This window comes from Prunus dulcis, chromosome 6 (assembly GCF_902201215.1).
Source record: "Prunus dulcis chromosome 6, ALMONDv2, whole genome shotgun sequence".
Classification (NCBI taxonomy): domain Eukaryota; kingdom Viridiplantae; phylum Streptophyta; class Magnoliopsida; order Rosales; family Rosaceae; genus Prunus; species Prunus dulcis.
The window spans coordinates 7,282,333-7,299,537 of record NC_047655.1 but is presented as its reverse complement, the minus strand read 5'-3'; the positions used below and the strand labels follow the sequence as shown (position 1 = coordinate 7,299,537).

The following is a 17,205-nucleotide window of genomic DNA, read 5'->3' as shown; positions in this document are numbered from 1 at the left end:
GGCACCCTGTCGTGTTCTACCTTCTCCAAAAATGAAAAACCCGTCAGTAGATTCACCCTCTCTCTAACGCATGGCACAGAGAGACGCAATGCCTGATCGAGACGAGATGAGACTCTCTCTCACCCTCTCTCTAATGCAGCGATCTTAGATCTTCTCTTCTCATTCTGAGAGGAAACAAGAATGAGCATCTGCCGAGTCGACTCAATGTGCAAGAAATACGATAAGTACGACATCGAGAAGCAGCGCGACCTCAACCCTTACGGCGACGATGCCTTCCCTCGTCTTTGCGCTCACGTCAACTACAAAATTCTGACGACGGACCAAATCTTGATTGGTGGAGGAAGTTCCTAAGCTGCGAAATTGGCTCAAAAAACAGGTTTATCAAATCATCTTTTTTTAATTTTAAAATTTTCTTTTCTTTTTATTAAGCTGGATTTTTAGAAAATATATCTGATTAGATATGACTTGGTGTCTGTGGGTCACCAATTAGATATGAGAAATTCAATTGCTTATCTGATAGTTTCTTGGTCTTGGAAAAGTGGTGTGGATTGAGCCTCTAATGTCTATCCATGATGCACAGGATGGTGAAAAACAGTAGTGTTTCTTGTAGTACTAGACTAGAAATAGGGTAACTGTAGAAGAATCTAGAAGGAAAGGAACTAGACTAGGAAGTCCAATTGACATTTCCTCTTTCTTACACAATTTTAATTCTGAAATAATTGGCATCTTGTATTTAAGATTAGTTGGAGAAGTTTTACACACCTCACAGAATGTTGAGATTTGGAAGATGTCATACTGATGTACATAAACTTTTGGCATATATGTGTATTTGACCCATGATAGAATATTATTTTTAAGGTTCCACCTAATTGATTGAATGGGGATCGACAATCCATGGATGAATACATCAATAGTTGTACCTACCATCTGATTTTTCATAAGATTTGAAAACAAACAGTTGCAGGTCATATAGTTTATCTGTCAAGTTTGTGTTGTTGGATTGCGTTTGTGTGTGTTCTGCGTTGCGCTTAATAAAAATTGCTGGGAGCATTTCTTTCAGTTACTTATCAGAGCTAGTTGTTTAGTCATGGAAAATGGTATCTAAAGAAAAAGGAAAGAAAGCTTTTGAGAAAGATGGTTAATCATTGAACAAGTCTACTTTTGCTGAAACATTCCTGGTTTCCTACTTCCTTCTTTATGTGCATAGCATGGATGCTTTGGTTTGGTGGATCATTAGCTTGAAATTAATACCTATAACGATTACTGCCGTATTATAATTAATTAGTGATAATAGGTTATAGTCTTCTAATTGCATATACAGCACAACAAACAAGTTCTTTTTATCATGGAAAGCTTTTAAGCATATCGTGAACAAGATAAAACATTGTTGTTTTCTTTTTCTTAAAGTTAGCCATTTGCTCTGATATACGATCTAGCCTACTTATCGCTTCTTCAGAAAATAAGGTTGGAATAATTTTGCACTGCATTTGTCATTGTACGTTGAGTGTCTAATTTCTCTTGCATATCTTTAAATAATTTAATTCTAACTTAGGTCTCAATAAAGTTTTCATTAATGATTACCACAATATTTGTTGGAGGGAGGACAGGAACATAAGTTTTGGACTGGGCCCGAGTTATCCACAGAGTTCACTATTTGACGCTTGTTGATCCTCTCTACATCTCAGTAGATAGACCTTGGTGGATTTCGCGTTGCCTGGTGAATACAGAGCGAATAGAAAATTGTCAACTGGTGATAACTGATTGTGGAAACGAAAATACCGAACAACTAGACTTTCCGATATCCTGCAGTGTTGGAGAACAGGTTTTCCAGGAAAATAAATTGCGCTTAAATGACTGTGTATTGGATGGATTCAGTATTTTACCTGAAGAATCCCAGCAGAAAAATTATCTTCAATGTCAATTCAAAAGAACCAGAAGGAACTGGTGCCTGCAGAAGGGAATTAGAAGTAGTGGAGTCCCAGAATGTGGATAATACTGCATCAGTATCTGAAAACAACAAAACAGTGGTTGAGAGATACCCTGGACTGACAGTTAAGAAATGAATTTCAGCTTCATTGTCAAGGCTTTCTTTGAAATTGGACCGTATGGATGAAGTTCAAATCACAGGTGCAGTGACCTCTCAGAATTTTAGCTCGACTCAAAAGTAAAAAGTGTGCAGATATCAGCTCAAAAGTAAAAAGTTGTGGTGGAAGTGGTTTACATAGACCACTCTAAACATAAAAGCTTGGATGAAGCAAATAAAGAGGTTGATGGAGGTGGTGACATGATGTAGGAATCATTTCCTGGAGATCCACCAGAGCAGGCTTCAGTCCCAAACTGCGCATGCTCAACAGCTGTTAATAATGTATATGAACTATCTATCTGGATGTTCTGAGCTTCAACATCCAAATATTGGTGTCATACGAGTGTCCCAGGATATTATCCTGGATCTGGTTTGAATGGAACCTTGCTTGCAAACAAAGCTTCATGCACATTCATTCATAGTTAGTAAAATACAGAACCAGAAAATTTTGAATAAAATACGTACTTGTATAGTACATTATTAAACGTGAAAGTGCTAAATTATTTATATGGTTAATAACTCCAAAAAAGTAAAAAAATCAAAAAGGGACAATAGACTCGGGTAATGGCCTAATAGTAATGGATAATGCTCTAAACTACTCTTATCGATAAATGAAAATCAGGGAAAAAAATTTAACAGACCAAAAAGATCCCACTATATATATATATATATAATGGCTGCGTGGCTATACTATTTTTAAAAATAATAAAAACAAAAAAACCCAATCAAGTCAGTCGGCTATACTATTTTTTTGAACAAATTTTAAAAAATCGAGTATAGCCGAATAGCTATATTATGGACGCTCCCAGCGATACGTGCCAAAATAAGTATCGTCGCGCGGCTATACTATTTTTATGAAATATTAATGAAACCAAGTATAGCCGAGCGGCTATACTAATTTTTTGAAAAAATTAAAAGGCCGGGTATAGCCGTCCGGCTATAATATTCATATATATTTATACATAAAAAACCCGCCTAGCGCCTAAGTGACACGTGTCAAAACAAAAAAGCTGCGTGGCTATACTATTTTTAAAAAATAAGGAAAAATCATAGTATCACCGGGCGGCTATACGACTTTTTAAAAAAAAAATTAAAAAATCGAGTACAACTGCCGGGCTAGACTATGTATAAACAATACAAAAGATGAGTGATTAGGCGCCCACGTGTTAGTATAAGTATAGCCCCCCGGCTATACTATTTTTATGAAACATTACCGAGTATAGCCGCTCGGCGAAACTATTTTTGTAAAAATTAAAAACGGATATAGCCAGTCGGCCATATGATTTATATATATTAAAAAAGAACCACTTAGCGCCTAGGCGACACGTGTCAAAAGGGCCGCCAGGCTATACGTTTTTATAAAAAAATAGAAATGAGTATAGCTGATCGGCTATACTATTTTTGAAAAAACAAAACATGTCAAAATGAGTACAGCCGCATGGCGATACTGTTTTTATGAAATATTAATAAAACCGAGGTCATCTGCTAACAAATACCCTTACCAGCTCTAAATTACTAAAGATTTTCTTGAGTTGAAGCTTATTTTTTTTATTTTTTTTATTTTTTTGGAAAACATTGTTAGTCGTGGTGCATGATGACACCAGTTAGTACTTTAATAAATTAAAAAAACAAAACAAAACAAAATTTTAATGTCAAGCTACAAGAAAACGTTTTTAATTTTTAAACCTGTTTGGTTGCTGAGAAAATTTTAAACCAGGGACCGCCCTTTTCAGTTTTTCTGGACTGGAAGGTTCCAAATGGTGGGGGCTCAGACCTCTTTGACCTTCCGCGCTGTCTGCTTGAGTCCCACCACTGTCTATGATCACGAGACCTCCAATTTCGTTGAGTTCTATTCCATTCGCGTCTTTCATTCTTCCTGTCTTTGAATTTCTCGCTCTCTTCTTGTGCCTCTGCTCGTTAGGGTTTTCTGAATGCTTATAAGTTTGCCTATTTCCATACCTCAACTCCTAATGTCGAAAATGCATGTTCTCTGTTTTCCATTTTTTGGGTTTTTGGCTTCTAATCCTGTTTGTTTGAAAGGAAAATAAATAAATTCCAGGAAAATTTGGGAGCGAATAAAACTAAATAAATACTTATCATGCTCATTTTGTCAGTTTATGAATGTTATTGTTTTTTCTTATACACTTTCTGAGAATGCCAATGTTTCTTTGTTGGTTAGCAATGGTTGGAGTAGAAATAAGGTGTATGGATTCTACCCCAAAGGAGTTTTATGCATGCAGGACAAGGCTATATAATCCAACTATTTTCCCCAACTTATGGTCATTCTCAAGTTTTAGATTCTATCACATTGTAGTGTTTTTAATGCAAGATGTGGAGTGCGTATCATGTGCCATTTGGGCTCGGAGAAATAGTTGGGGTTAGTAGCATTTTCCATAAATCCATGTTGGTATGTCTGTGTGCACGTAAATGTAGATTAGTAGATGTATGCAAATGTATGCATGCATGGTGGAGAATCTGTAACCATTGTTGCAAATGCAATTGGTGCCTGCAAGTATGTTTGCAAATGTAGATGTATTTATGTACGTATATGTTGGAGAATCTGCAGCCATGCTTGCACATGTGTAGTTGGTGCCCGGGGATCAAATTCGAGTAACAGAGTGCTGCTAACAGCAAATCCGGTCTGTGTGGCGTCTATTTATCATTTCTGTTATCTTATCTTGAGCAGGAGTAGAAATTCATAAACAGGCAAATGTATTTGTTCTGTTTTGTTTTACTGCTAGGAGCACAATAAAGTAGAGAACATGCACTTCAACTTTGATGCCTTAAGACAGAACTTTGTTAGCATTAGAGAATTTAATGGTGCATAGTTGTTTGGGTAACATATTCATTTTCAATTTCTTATGATAATTATAGATAGGGTTGAGTTAGGTAATGAATCTGGCTTTCTTCATATTCTTCTACTTGTGCTGCAGAACATATCTGCTCAGCTTCAGTTTCCAAGCCCAATGACAATGACCTTCAGGTAATTAGAAAAACTCATCATTACCACCTGGATGGGATTTGAATATTGGTTTTAGTAGCTTTCTTACTGCGCTTTTTTCTTTCAAATGAGACAACAGCACCTCACATGAAAAGAAAGTGAGACTGCTTCACTTGAAACTGTTGAATTAGTCAACGAAGATGTAAACCATTTTGGATATAGACACAATGGGAGTTGATCTGTTTCCCACTTTCTGAATGTTGACTTTGATCCTCTCTACCACGATATTAGATGACTGTGGGACAACCTATGGAAGCGTATGAAGACTGCATTTCTAATTTAATGGAGGCCCAAACACGCAAGCGCACCTCTTCTTTAAAGAGAATCTTCCCCTTGAAAACTTTTCAAAGGAGGTAGCCTTAAATTTCTAGTTTCTCCAAACTAGCTAGTACGATAAATGATCTTTTGCAACATTCATTCATGTGTGTGCACAGCATTCATTTTTTCTCGAACTTGCTCTCTCTTCTGGTTTAGATGTACAATATATCTAGAACATATCCAATTTATGAGATAGTCAAAGTATTATATAGCAGTTTCCCCTTGTTTGCTTCTTGCCTTGTGAACTTCCTTCTAGGCACTTTAATTTTGTGTCAGAGTTGAGTTGCTCTAGCTCAGTGCTCACCTTTGTTGGCTTGCATAAATTGAGCTCTCTCTTATGTTTTTTTCTTCTTCTTTTTTTTGCAATGGAAATTGACCTTTAAAATATTATAGGTATAACTTCAGGTTCCTAAACTGGTTCTCCAGCAGATAAGACAACATAACCACCTCGATCTTGAGCTTTATGAATATGCTTACAATACCTTTGCAAACAATGCAAGCCTATAATGCAAAACTTTGTTACCACAGTGCACAATTCCATACATATATACATACATCATACCTGCGTAGCAGGATGCATAAAATATATATATATTGTGTCTGTTTTTCTTCCAATTGATAAATGTACATTCACCCATGAATTTTTAGTTTGGTCAAAAACGGACTTGTGAACTGAAAATGTAATTGTGGTGGAAGAAAATGCTTTATGATGGTTTCAGAAATTGAATTCTTTTTTGTAGGTGTTCATGTTTTGAAAGTGTTCAGATGGTTTCCAGGTGAGGAATTTCATCTAACCACAACTTGTAAATTCTATTGTAATGGGGCTTTGGGACTGAAATAGCAGATTGTTGTTGGTAATTGTATATGATGCCTTAGATTTTAAAATACAGAAATCCTGTTTTAGGCATTCACCTTTGTTAGTTCCCAGATGGTTTGCTTGACCTCAAAGGGATTTATAGCAGCATCGTGGTTATTTTCATTGTCCAAATCTTTTCCTGACTGTTTCTCCAACATGAGAGCAGCTTGGGTTCATTGCACAGTGACAATAACTCTTAGATATTCATATTTTGTACCAAGCTTTTATCTTGCCTGTCCACCTGCAGACATGAACTGACAATTTCTCTATAGTGGCCACCTCTTACAAAGTATGTATACAGTTATTTTCTTTTATATGCATACATGAAAGTGTTTTGCTAGCTTTGTGGTGCTGAAGTCTTAATCATATTTTACTTATTTGTTTTACATGTTCTGTTCATAACGATAAAACTGATCCTATTTTCTTACCTTTCTACTTAATAACCTTTCAATACGATTGGTATACTTTGGTCACATCACAAGCCATCGTGTCTGTTTCATCTGTTTTAGCTGTTTATGCCGACCTGTAAATTTGTATGGATTTTGCTAAAGTTAGTTGACCACACGCGCTTGGATGACTGACCGTAGCATATTCCAGTGTTCTCTGCAGCTAAGGGTTTACATGCTTTGATGACAGGTAATTTTTTTTACTGACCCCTTATGGCGAGAAAAACTTAGTTGCAATGGGGATAACATTGTTTTGCTATACCCGGCCAGTAATGCTATGCGACGTGGAAGTGTTATCACGTGTGTTATAGCATTATTGGCCGGGGATAGCAAAATAGTGTTATCCCCGTTTCATGGAAGTCTTTCTCATTTATGGCACACTGTCTGAGTGCTTCATGGGTACTTAATTTCTTTAATTACTGTATCTAAATTGCAAGAGAAGCGGGAGAGTACATTGAACAGCTCATAGGGCAGTCATTGTCATTTTGGAAAGTCCTCTAGTTAGGCATGACTCTTGTTTTACTCCTTTCGGCCTTGTTTCTTTGGATGTCAGAAATTAAAATGTGAATATACATCTTCATAAACTGTAAGCATCACATGCTTCAAAACTATTGGAAAAAAAAACAAATACAAGTAAATAGAAAACAAAGGGAACTACTTTACTCTAGTTTCATCCTTGGTTCTATTTGATTTGTCATAATCTTTTGATTTTGTGGTTGAATCAGTCTAGATAGAGCACATTTGAAGCCTAACCTAACCCCAGAAAAGAAGGGGACAAATTTAATTTCTATGGTTGGTGTTGTTATCATGAAGAAAGAGTTGGATACAACTTACAAATTGCATCCCTTTTGTAGCCAAACTGGTATGTATTTTCTTCTCCAAAACCAATCATTTGGGTTTCATCTTTGTATTAAGAGGCTACATTTGGATGCAATTGAAAAAGATTATGACTTGTATATGTGGCCCATGGGTGTTGCTTAAAGGTAGTTTTTTTTTTTTTTGGTCAAGAGCTTAAAGGTAGTTTAAAGTAGAAACTCAAAACTTTATGGTGATGGGGAATGTAAAAAGAAGAGTTTTTCCCTTTGAACCTAAGTTGGCTTTTCCTAATAGCAAGGAAACAGGGAAGAAAATAAAAAGATCCAATCAAAGATTCATAAAATTACTGACTTCGATTGAATTTTTTATTTTTTATTTAGTTTGTTAGATAATGGATGGCATTTGAATTTTGTTCCCCCAAATATTTGACCAAAAATTATAAATAAAATAAGAATGTTCCCCAATCGTCGGTGATACATATACAGTGGTTGAGTTGAGTGGTAGTGATTGTGATGTTTGATGCCATTAAAAAATTAAGGCCCACATGTGACATTGCCACCTCCTCATTTGAATTCGTATCACAACCACCGACGCTTCTTATTAGACTATACTATAATGCATGATCTGATTTTATTATTGCTCTATTTCTAAATCTTAAAAGAAAATTAAAAATCTTTTGCATTTTGTTTTTTTAGTTTGTTTCGAACTTCTTGACGGAAACCCAAAGAAAAGCTTCATGGTTAGGCTACCGTAATTTAAGACCAAGACGCCGTGGTTATGGCACGATTATTCATGAAGTCGGACAGGTCATAATACGGCCAAAATTTTGAGAATGAGAGACAGAATGAAGAAAAAAGAACTTACATATAATTAGTGTGTACACATTCTTACAACAATTTTGATCCCTTGATTCTCATTAACAATGAAAATGCGTGACTCGGTAAGGCTTAAATCAAAATCTAAGGAGCTCCTCCTCAAAATATATAATTTAGTTTTCTCTCCTTTTTGCTAAAGATTTCGTTTCAGAAGAAAAAGAAACAAATAATTGATTTTGTTGGAGAATAATAGTGATATTTTGGAGTGATATAAATGGAATTTTGAGCATATAATAATAATAATACTAAAAAATTGAAGCATAGTGTTTGCAAATACTTTGAACTGAAAAACTTAAAAGTACGCTACGCACGTTGTGGACGTTGACTGAATGAAGCCAACAAAATCTGAATCTAATTTGGAAGTGAGACCTCACTGTAAAAAGGCGTGGGCAGCTTCACACAGTAACCCCCCTACTCCTGGTGAGAAAAGAAAACCTAAATTCCAATCTCAGACAAAGGCAAAGAGGGGCTCAGAAAGCCATCTTCTCCTTCTTCTCCTTCTCCTCTCTCTCTCTCTCTCTCTCTCTCTATATCTCTATCTCTGTCTTTCTCTCTCTCCCCTTCTCTCTCTCTCTCTCCCCGTCCCCCCCCCCTCTTCCCTCTCTGCAACAACCAAAACCAAACAGCCAACAGCTCTCTCTCTCTCTCTCTCTCTCTCTGTGTCACACACACTTAGGTTCTTGTGACAAGACAATGACGGCGGTCTCTGCTGACGTCACCAAGCTAACGAAGCGTGAGGTCCAACACTCCCATCCCTCTATCTTCTTTACCATTTTTCTTCTTCTTCGTGAATGATGTTTTCATTCGCCGGTTTTAGGGTTTTTCAGAGGTTTGCCTTCGCAGTTTGCTTCTCTCTTCTATTTGCATTTTCTTTCTTTTCCTTCGTTTCTACTTTGTTTGGTTGGCCAGAAAATTGAATTGGAAACAACAAAACAAAAAAGCCCCCATTACTTTCCGCTTATTTTTTTAAATTTTTTTGAATTTATTTGAAATTAAATATTCTGCTTGTTGTTGGACTGAGAGTGTAATTGTTTAATCTCCATGCAATGTGAATTATTGTTTGCCTTTCTAGCAATTTTCTTTTTCCCGGCATTATCTCAGAAGCCAAACAGGGTGCTTTGGGAATCCGGAATACGAGGATTGTTTTTTGTTTTTTCTTTCTCATTTTGCTAGAGTAGTCTTTGCCATGGTAAAACGGCGACGTTGCTGGTTTTGATAGTACGGAGCCGAAAAAGGACGTTTCCCGTTTTGTGCTTTGTTTCCAATTCAACATTAATGAAGAAATTAATTGGATAATAGAATATTCAGAGTCCTAATTAGGGTTACCTTCAATTAATGACGATTTTCTACCCAATCAAAACCGTTTTTCCTGTGAATTTATGGCCCAAACCCGTCTGTATTATGCAATCCCACGTTGATAAGTAATTACGTAATAATCCAATCCAATCCAATCCCTGAGATAGCTTTTTCCTTTTTGACTTCTCACTAAGATATCTATTCCTTTTGGGTTTGTTTTATTGTTTTGAACTTTATATATAACAAGCGAATTGCATGCTCACTTGTTTGTCAATTTGCCTTAGAGTTTTCTTAATTAACGTTTGCTTCCTTTGTTGCCCTTTTGCCACTGTAAACAGAATATTAGTGCCATGGCTAGTTCTATGCCCACTGATGATAATTTCAATATCGAGAGCTTCCTCCCTGACGAACTCAAGGCCCTTGATTTCCCCATGGAAGACATTGAAGAGTGTGTTGAAGACGAAGATTGGTATGCACAATTCCAAAACCTCGAACCGCCTTCCTTTGAAGATTTGTTTTGTCCAAGAGTTTTGGATGGTAATGACGACATGAAACCTAAGAACCTCTCCACTTCGGTGAGTTTATTATCTTCTGCCCCTTAAAGGGTTTTCATTATACTTTGTTTTTACTGTGAAAAGGTACTTGCCTCTATTAAGTAGTTTCGCATGGCGCCGTTGTGTTGAATAGTTTCTGCTAATATGATTGGTGGTTGAGCCCAGCATTTGGTTTTGACAATTTTTCTTCCATACATAACTAGTTAGTTTGTCTCTGCATGTTGCTTTGCACTATGGCATATAATATTCGAGGAAGACTGTGACTAAGTGATGTATATAATCGGCAATTTTATTCATATGGGATACAAAAAGTATACATAGCTAGTTATTGTCAAATGCTTGAATAATGCACCTTATTTAATGTACTATGAACATTATGGTTAGGCAAAGTGTAGTGATCATGGAAAGCCTACTATTTGTATATTTTTCTTTTGATAAGATACTATAGGTATACTTTGAAAGAAGATAGAAGTAAGTATATATCTCTGGCATGTCATCACAGTTCCATTATATAGGATTTTTTTGTTATGTAGTTGAGTTTTCATGCCTGCTCTTGTATTTCCACCACCCAAACTGGCTTCCTGCAAGTTGAACATCTCCTCGAAGGATGTAAATCATATGGTGTTACTGGCTGACTTTGATGGAATGAGGCTCAGAGTATATTCTGAGACTATATTTAACCAATGCATAACAGACTATTTGATGCAGGACGCATAGGTCCTATGTGTCCTGCATCACTATTGTTTCTTCACTTTGTGATATAGGTATTAGAGTCTTTCCTTATGGTTTGTAATGTACAAGAATCAGAACCATACATTAATTCAGTATTGATTTTTTTTTTATAGAACAAATAAAAGGATATGATGAATTAGACATCTAGGCTTTTTCTGGTTGGCAGGATTTATATAAGATATACGTATTTGATTAGAGAAAACTGCTTATTATGCATCTGCAATTTATCTCAAATAAGTTTTAGGCTTCACTTGAAGATTTCAGCTCTAGTTTTACAATTCTAAGAGGACTAAGGTGACTGGTGTTCTTTTTTCATATAGAGCATACTCTAAAAATAGGGTATTTTGTTTCTTTGAAGTGTTCTTTAAGTCTATCAATGTGGATGGTGTTCAATTTTTATCTTAGTCTTGAGAAGACTCAACCTCTGCATAATGGCCTTGTGGCCCATATAAATTAGTTATAACCTCCGTGCAGTTGATGGGAAACACATATGAAAACTCACTGAGTTTTATGTTTAGGAATGGTATGATACCTCATTTGTACTTGGTATCTTAAATTTGCTTGCCTTTTTCTTGTCTCGTTTCTTGCAAAGAAACTTGGGGTTTTATATTGTTCTAGCCAGAATTTATGTAATAAATGCAACATTGGTCCTTCTCTCATCTATTTCTTTTGGTTATTCCGATTGTCCTTTGATTTGCTTTCAGTATGGACAAACTTCTCAGCGAAATCAATTACCAAGGACTGCTGCTAATACTACCCGAGGCATAAGCAGTATTCGCAGCGAGGACCTTGAAAGTATTGGCTCTTGTGCTGCTCAATTTGAGCCCAAGTTCGAAAAGCGTACCCGAAGCAAGCTTTCACGAAGCAAGCGTTCCAGCCCTGCTATTTTCAATACTCAGTTCTTCCCCAGCACCTCATCCAACTCCTCCGCCTCTGAAAATTTATATCATTGGGATGCATCTGAATCAGACTTAGAAGGCTCTCTCACTGAGGGGATGTCGAATGCTGCCAAAAGAAAACAAAAGAAGAAAAGGAATCTATCGCAGCTCTCAAGTGCAGAGATGAGAAAGCTCTCCACGGAGGAACCAGGTGAGAGTCGGGAGACTAAAAGATGCATGCACTGTGCAGTGACGAAGACCCCTCAGTGGAGGGAAGGGCCACTAGGACCAAAGACCCTCTGCAATGCATGCGGGGTTCGTTATAGGTCTGGCCGTCTCTTTCCGGAGTACCGCCCTGCTGCAAGTCCTACATTCGTTGCGTCGGTCCATTCCAACTCCCACAAGAAGGTTATAGAGTTGAGAAACAAGGGTTGCCAGGGGGCTACTATGGGAATTTTATCCTCGGCCCAGTAGGAAACTCATATAGTAGGGGTAGTCATTTCTTTCATTATATTTGAAAATCAGAACAGTCCTCTTAGCTGAGAGACCTTTCTTGTCTCTGTTTTATTGCTTTTATTTCTAATTTATTTTATATGTTCTTTGTGTACATGATGGAATAAGAGGTCGTTGCCCTATCGGTCCAGAGCAGTCATTACCTCCATCGAGGGAAACATTTTAAGGGAAGGAAGGAGAAAAAATTAGAGTACCCTTAATTGTAGGCATCTTATGCTAAACCAAAAATTAGAGTGTAGTAGAGCATTTACCGTGGACTCGCGGTCTCGTCTTGTGTTTGATTTCCCATTCTATTATATTTTGCTTGATGAAAAATTCTTAACCCAAAAAAAGAAAAACTGATTATACTTTATATTCTTCAAATTTCTTGTTGAGGTGTTCAACAAATATGCAAATAAGATTCTGAAGAGAGATGATGAAGAGTTTGTTAAGAATTTAAATCCAATTTCTGTTGCATAAAACTTATTTGATATTCATAATGAGTCTTGTACTCTCATTCGATGGACGAATGTTTACAAAAGTACAAATTATATTAAAAATTAGTATGTAGAATAAAAGTCATGATATTCTGAAATTTGATAGAAAAATAATAATAAGCACCGGCTTAAAAATAAAGATAGTGTAACTTGATTTGGTAGATTAAATTTACTAAAACTCAAAAATCAATGGAAGTAATCCAAAAAGAAAACAAATACTATTAGAAAAACAATAGCTAAAGAAACTCTTTCATGATTTGGGAGGACACAAGTCCAATTTAAATTTAGGAAAGAGACTAGACTTTAGTTTTAGAGGAATAATATGATGTATTTTTACAGTAAATGGGGCTTTTTTTTTACTAGCGATATTGGGGAGGGTGATTTTCTCACACATCATCCCGTTTGGTTCATGGAATGAATTTGAGAGGAAATCATTTCTCATGTCATTCCCAAAGGAATGGGAATAGAAGATTCATTTCCCACGTTTGGTAATGCTGGGAAAGTAACCGGGAAATATCACTTTATTTTCTTTCCCATATTTGTTTTGAGTAGGAATGGAAAACAAAGTTTGTATAAATTTTCAATTATACCCATATTAAATCAAATTTTAAAAAAAAGAATGCATTTAATGATATATTAAATTGTTAATGGGGATAAAATGGTCATTAAAAATATGTATTTAATGTTAGCTCATTTTCTCAAACTTTCCCATGAGGGAAAACAAAACCCAAGTTGGGAGGATGACTTCACTTTCCCCCTTACTTTCCCATGAGCCAGACAATGATTTCCCATACTTAGATTTACCAAACATAAGAAAGCAATTGATTTCTCATTCCCAAGTCTCATTTCTCATGAACCAAACGGGTTGGAGTTCGAACTTGAAATGACTGGTCTGCAAATTAAAGCTCTTTTCACTGGGCTAGACCCGTTGCCACTAATGGGGCTTTTGTTGTAGACTTGATGTATTTTTAGAGAATGGTTGAGGTAAAAGGCTCCAAAGATTCACCAAGGCTCACGTGATATTTCCGTAGAAGGCCACCAAACAGAACAAGATCTGAATTTATATATACAAACAAAACCAAAAAAAAAAAAAAAAAGGTGAACATATATATACATATATATGACTCAATTTTGTCTTCAACTGACCTTTGATGAGCTAATTTTCAATACAATTTTTCATATCATATCTATATGATCATGAGCTCATTTACTCAAGCCATCTGCTGCATGTGCACATTATTGAGTTGAGGTGATCCACTGACCACTATGTGTGGCTGTGATGTACCAATTCTATATCGCTAACCCAATTTGATTGAAAGCAAACAAGATTGACCTGAATCAGCAAATGGAATTATTGGTACAAGTACAACTATGTATATTAAGATCAACTCAGCAATTGTTGAGAAATATTTTAATGTCACGTTCTTATAACTTTGGGTATTCATCTCTCTCATCACGTGACGTGAGTTTCTTGAAACGAAATTACTTTATGAACAACTTCTATTAGTATGGATGCAATTTTGTAAGGAAATGAGAAAGCTAGAGAGACGCATAAATTTAGAGGCCCATCTCATAGAAGTTGTTTCTAAATTAGAATGTTAAGTTTTTAACTTATTCTTAGCAAGCAAACAACCTCTTTGGACCTAGTTGGATTGATCCATGTCTTTGGTTTGCTTTAAAATGGTTATGGGTTCGAGCCCTCATGGTATCTCTGTGTGTAAGTTTCGAGTTTTTATAAAATAAAAAATAGCTACAATTTGCCCCTTACTTTCATAAATATTAGTTTTTTTCAAAAACTTTCAAAAATAACCAAAAACTCTTATAAAAAGATTCAAATGCCCTCAAAACCACATAAACCTAAAAAGCAAAACCATATCAGATAAAAATTTGAGAATCCTTGTAAGCACACTTGAAGAACTATTGCGGCCCTAACTATATGTGAGTGCAGTTCTTCTTATTCTTCGTTTTACTGGCTTCCTTGTTCGATTACTTCTATGTTTTAGTTGTTTAAACTTTCATGATAGTCTGAGTTTTGATTGTTCCTTTCTACTCTAAGTTTAGGGTAACAAGGCTTCCCATATATTTTGGCTTCTGGACTTGTTCCCATGTATTTTGCTTTCCTTGTTTTATTGGGCGTAAAATGTCCGTGCTTTTTTTTAATCATAAATAATTCCATTAAAGGATGAGTCTTTTTTTTTTTTTGGGTTCAAATTAAAGGATGATTAGAGAGAAAAAATAAATAGGTTTATTTAGAGAGAAATTATTGTGTACTTAGTATTCTCTTCCAATTTTGCCACATGCTATTACTGTTGCACACAAGAATTCTTGTATTTACAAGTTACTTCCTATTCAAATTTTGAAGGATTTTGCCTTGGGTTTTTTTACTAAGTCGTGAAATAATTATCCTATGCGGCAGCCTATTGAAGAATATTTTGAATAGTCTTTATTTTTTAATACAAGCGACATTGAAAAAGAGAAATGCGAGCCAAAAGCCTCAGGGTTTAAAAACAACGGACTAGAGTTGATCACTGATTAGAGATAGAATACCATAGGTTTATAATGGGCTGGGCCTTACATTAAGGGCATGGGCCAAGAATCAACCCACTAAGTTTACTTCAATAACTTTTAGAGGGAGAAATGAGATAGACAATAGTAAAGTATAATGGCGTGTAGATAATGAAAAGAGAGTGAATGATCCCAAGCATGTGTATTGGGGTCAACCCTTAGCATGTGATTTTGCTTGTTGTTTTGTTTCTTTTTTGACCTTTTTCTTGTAAAATCGGCAATGCAATAAATAATATTTATTTAGTGTGTAAGCCTTTATAGGTCCTAGGGCTGGGCACGGTATGAGATAACACGGGATGGAGGTCATCTCGGTGTCAATCTCGAATAGGAGAATCAGAATGGAATGACACGAGATTGGAGTTTTTGAAAACACGTTCAAACCATACCGGACCCAAACGAAATCGGTATAATTCGGTATCAATGTTAATACTGTAAAAAATTTGCAACATTTCATAAATCAAGTATAATACAACTTTCATAATTTTCACGTTAATAAAGTTGGGAAGAATTTGTGACTGTTGCACATTGCAACATTTGCATTTCTCTTATTGTTAAAAACCTTTTTACAACCCTTTAGACCAATGTGGGAGTCCATGAAAATTTGGACTTGAGTTTTGTTTCAATGCAACATATATTTCGTGCACAAATTAATAAATTTTTGTTCATGAATTATTGCTGTAACTCTATGTTAGTTAACTGCATTGTCCTATCCTTGCATGTTTATTTGGACACAGCATCAGAGCTATCGGTCATCAGAGAGAGATACTAAACCCTCAATCAAGATTCAAGACCAATCAAGAAATAGAAATCTCATACAAAGTTCAAGTGAAATGAAAATCAAATCTCATATAGGCTTTTACAACAAATTAAGCCTAATACAAACAAAACAAACAATCAATCAAGAATTCAAGTTCAAGACATGTCAAATTACAAAGCAAGTAATGGAAATCTCACATAGACTTTTAGAAAACAAATGAAGCCAAATTAAATTAGGATTAATAAAACTAATTTATTGTTCGATACGGTATGACACCAACCGGGATCACAAATGTGGAACCGATGTCGTGTCAAACAGTAATGAGATGACACGATATCATCCCGTTTATAAGTCAACACCAAACGGGACGGCACGAGATTGGCACGATTTGACACGGTTTCTAGATAAATTCGGTATTTCGATTTTGATGCCCACCCCTAATAAGTCCAATGAAATAAAACTAGCTGAAGAAATCCAAATTCTCATGGCAATCAAAAGCAACATAAACTAATGTATTTGTGTTTAAAGGGTTTTTAGTGACACTAAAGAAAGTTTCAAGGGGTCAGAAACCAAAAGGATGCAAGCAGAGGATGAATAAAATAGTGCGATTAGAGAGCATTGGGCATTAGCAAAGGGCTTGTAGTTTAAATGTTTAAGAGTATTTATCTCTGCACATGATGTTCTAAGTTCAATTTCCTTCCCCTCAATATCACTTGTATAAAATAAAATAAACTTTCAACATTAAGCAAGCACAATGAGATGTCGGAAACACACACAGAAAAACATAAAAATGATGATATTAAAATAAATATAAAAACACATTAATTATGAATATTAGAGAGTTCCAACTTTCAACGAAAGGGTGTAAGAAAAAGTCCAACACAGATGACAAAAGGGAGGCAGCGGCCACACGGCCCTTGGCTGGTTGTGTGTTGACATACTTGTGTTTGTATGCTATGCAAATAATAAAATCATAATCCTAGAGTTATTAAATTTGTTCATCAAACTTCCTCCTCGTCAAAGCTTAAACACTGAGTGA

The 17,205-nt window shown here is 35.8% G+C and overlaps 1 protein-coding gene and 2 long non-coding RNA genes across 4 annotated transcripts; all 3 read left to right on the top strand.

Moving 5' to 3' along the window:
• Positions 1-2,465, top strand: LOC117629721. Its single transcript, XR_004586151.1, has 2 exons — positions 1-376; positions 1,412-2,465. It is a non-coding gene; the product is annotated as an uncharacterized LOC117629721 (long non-coding RNA).
• Positions 2,466-4,798: 2,333 nt separating this feature from the next.
• LOC117632333 lies at positions 4,799-6,586 on the top strand. The gene is made up of 3 exons (XR_004586460.1): positions 4,799-5,066; positions 5,164-5,437; positions 6,143-6,586. It is a non-coding gene; the product is annotated as an uncharacterized LOC117632333 (long non-coding RNA).
• Positions 6,587-8,963: 2,377 nt separating this feature from the next.
• LOC117633257 (GATA transcription factor 10) lies at positions 8,964-12,637 on the top strand. 2 transcript variants are annotated; one of them, XM_034366979.1, is made up of 3 exons: positions 8,964-9,133; positions 10,030-10,266; positions 11,682-12,637. In XM_034366979.1, the coding sequence occupies exons 1-3, from the start codon at positions 9,089-9,091 to the stop codon at positions 12,327-12,329; spliced, it is 930 nt and encodes a 309-aa protein (XP_034222870.1). In that variant the 5' UTR covers positions 8,964-9,088; the 3' UTR covers positions 12,330-12,637. The 2 variants fall into 2 exon arrangements, with proteins under 2 accessions (XP_034222870.1, XP_034222871.1); XM_034366980.1 differs by having other exon boundaries at positions 9,115-9,224.
• The last annotated feature ends 4,568 nt before the right edge of the window (positions 12,638-17,205 follow it).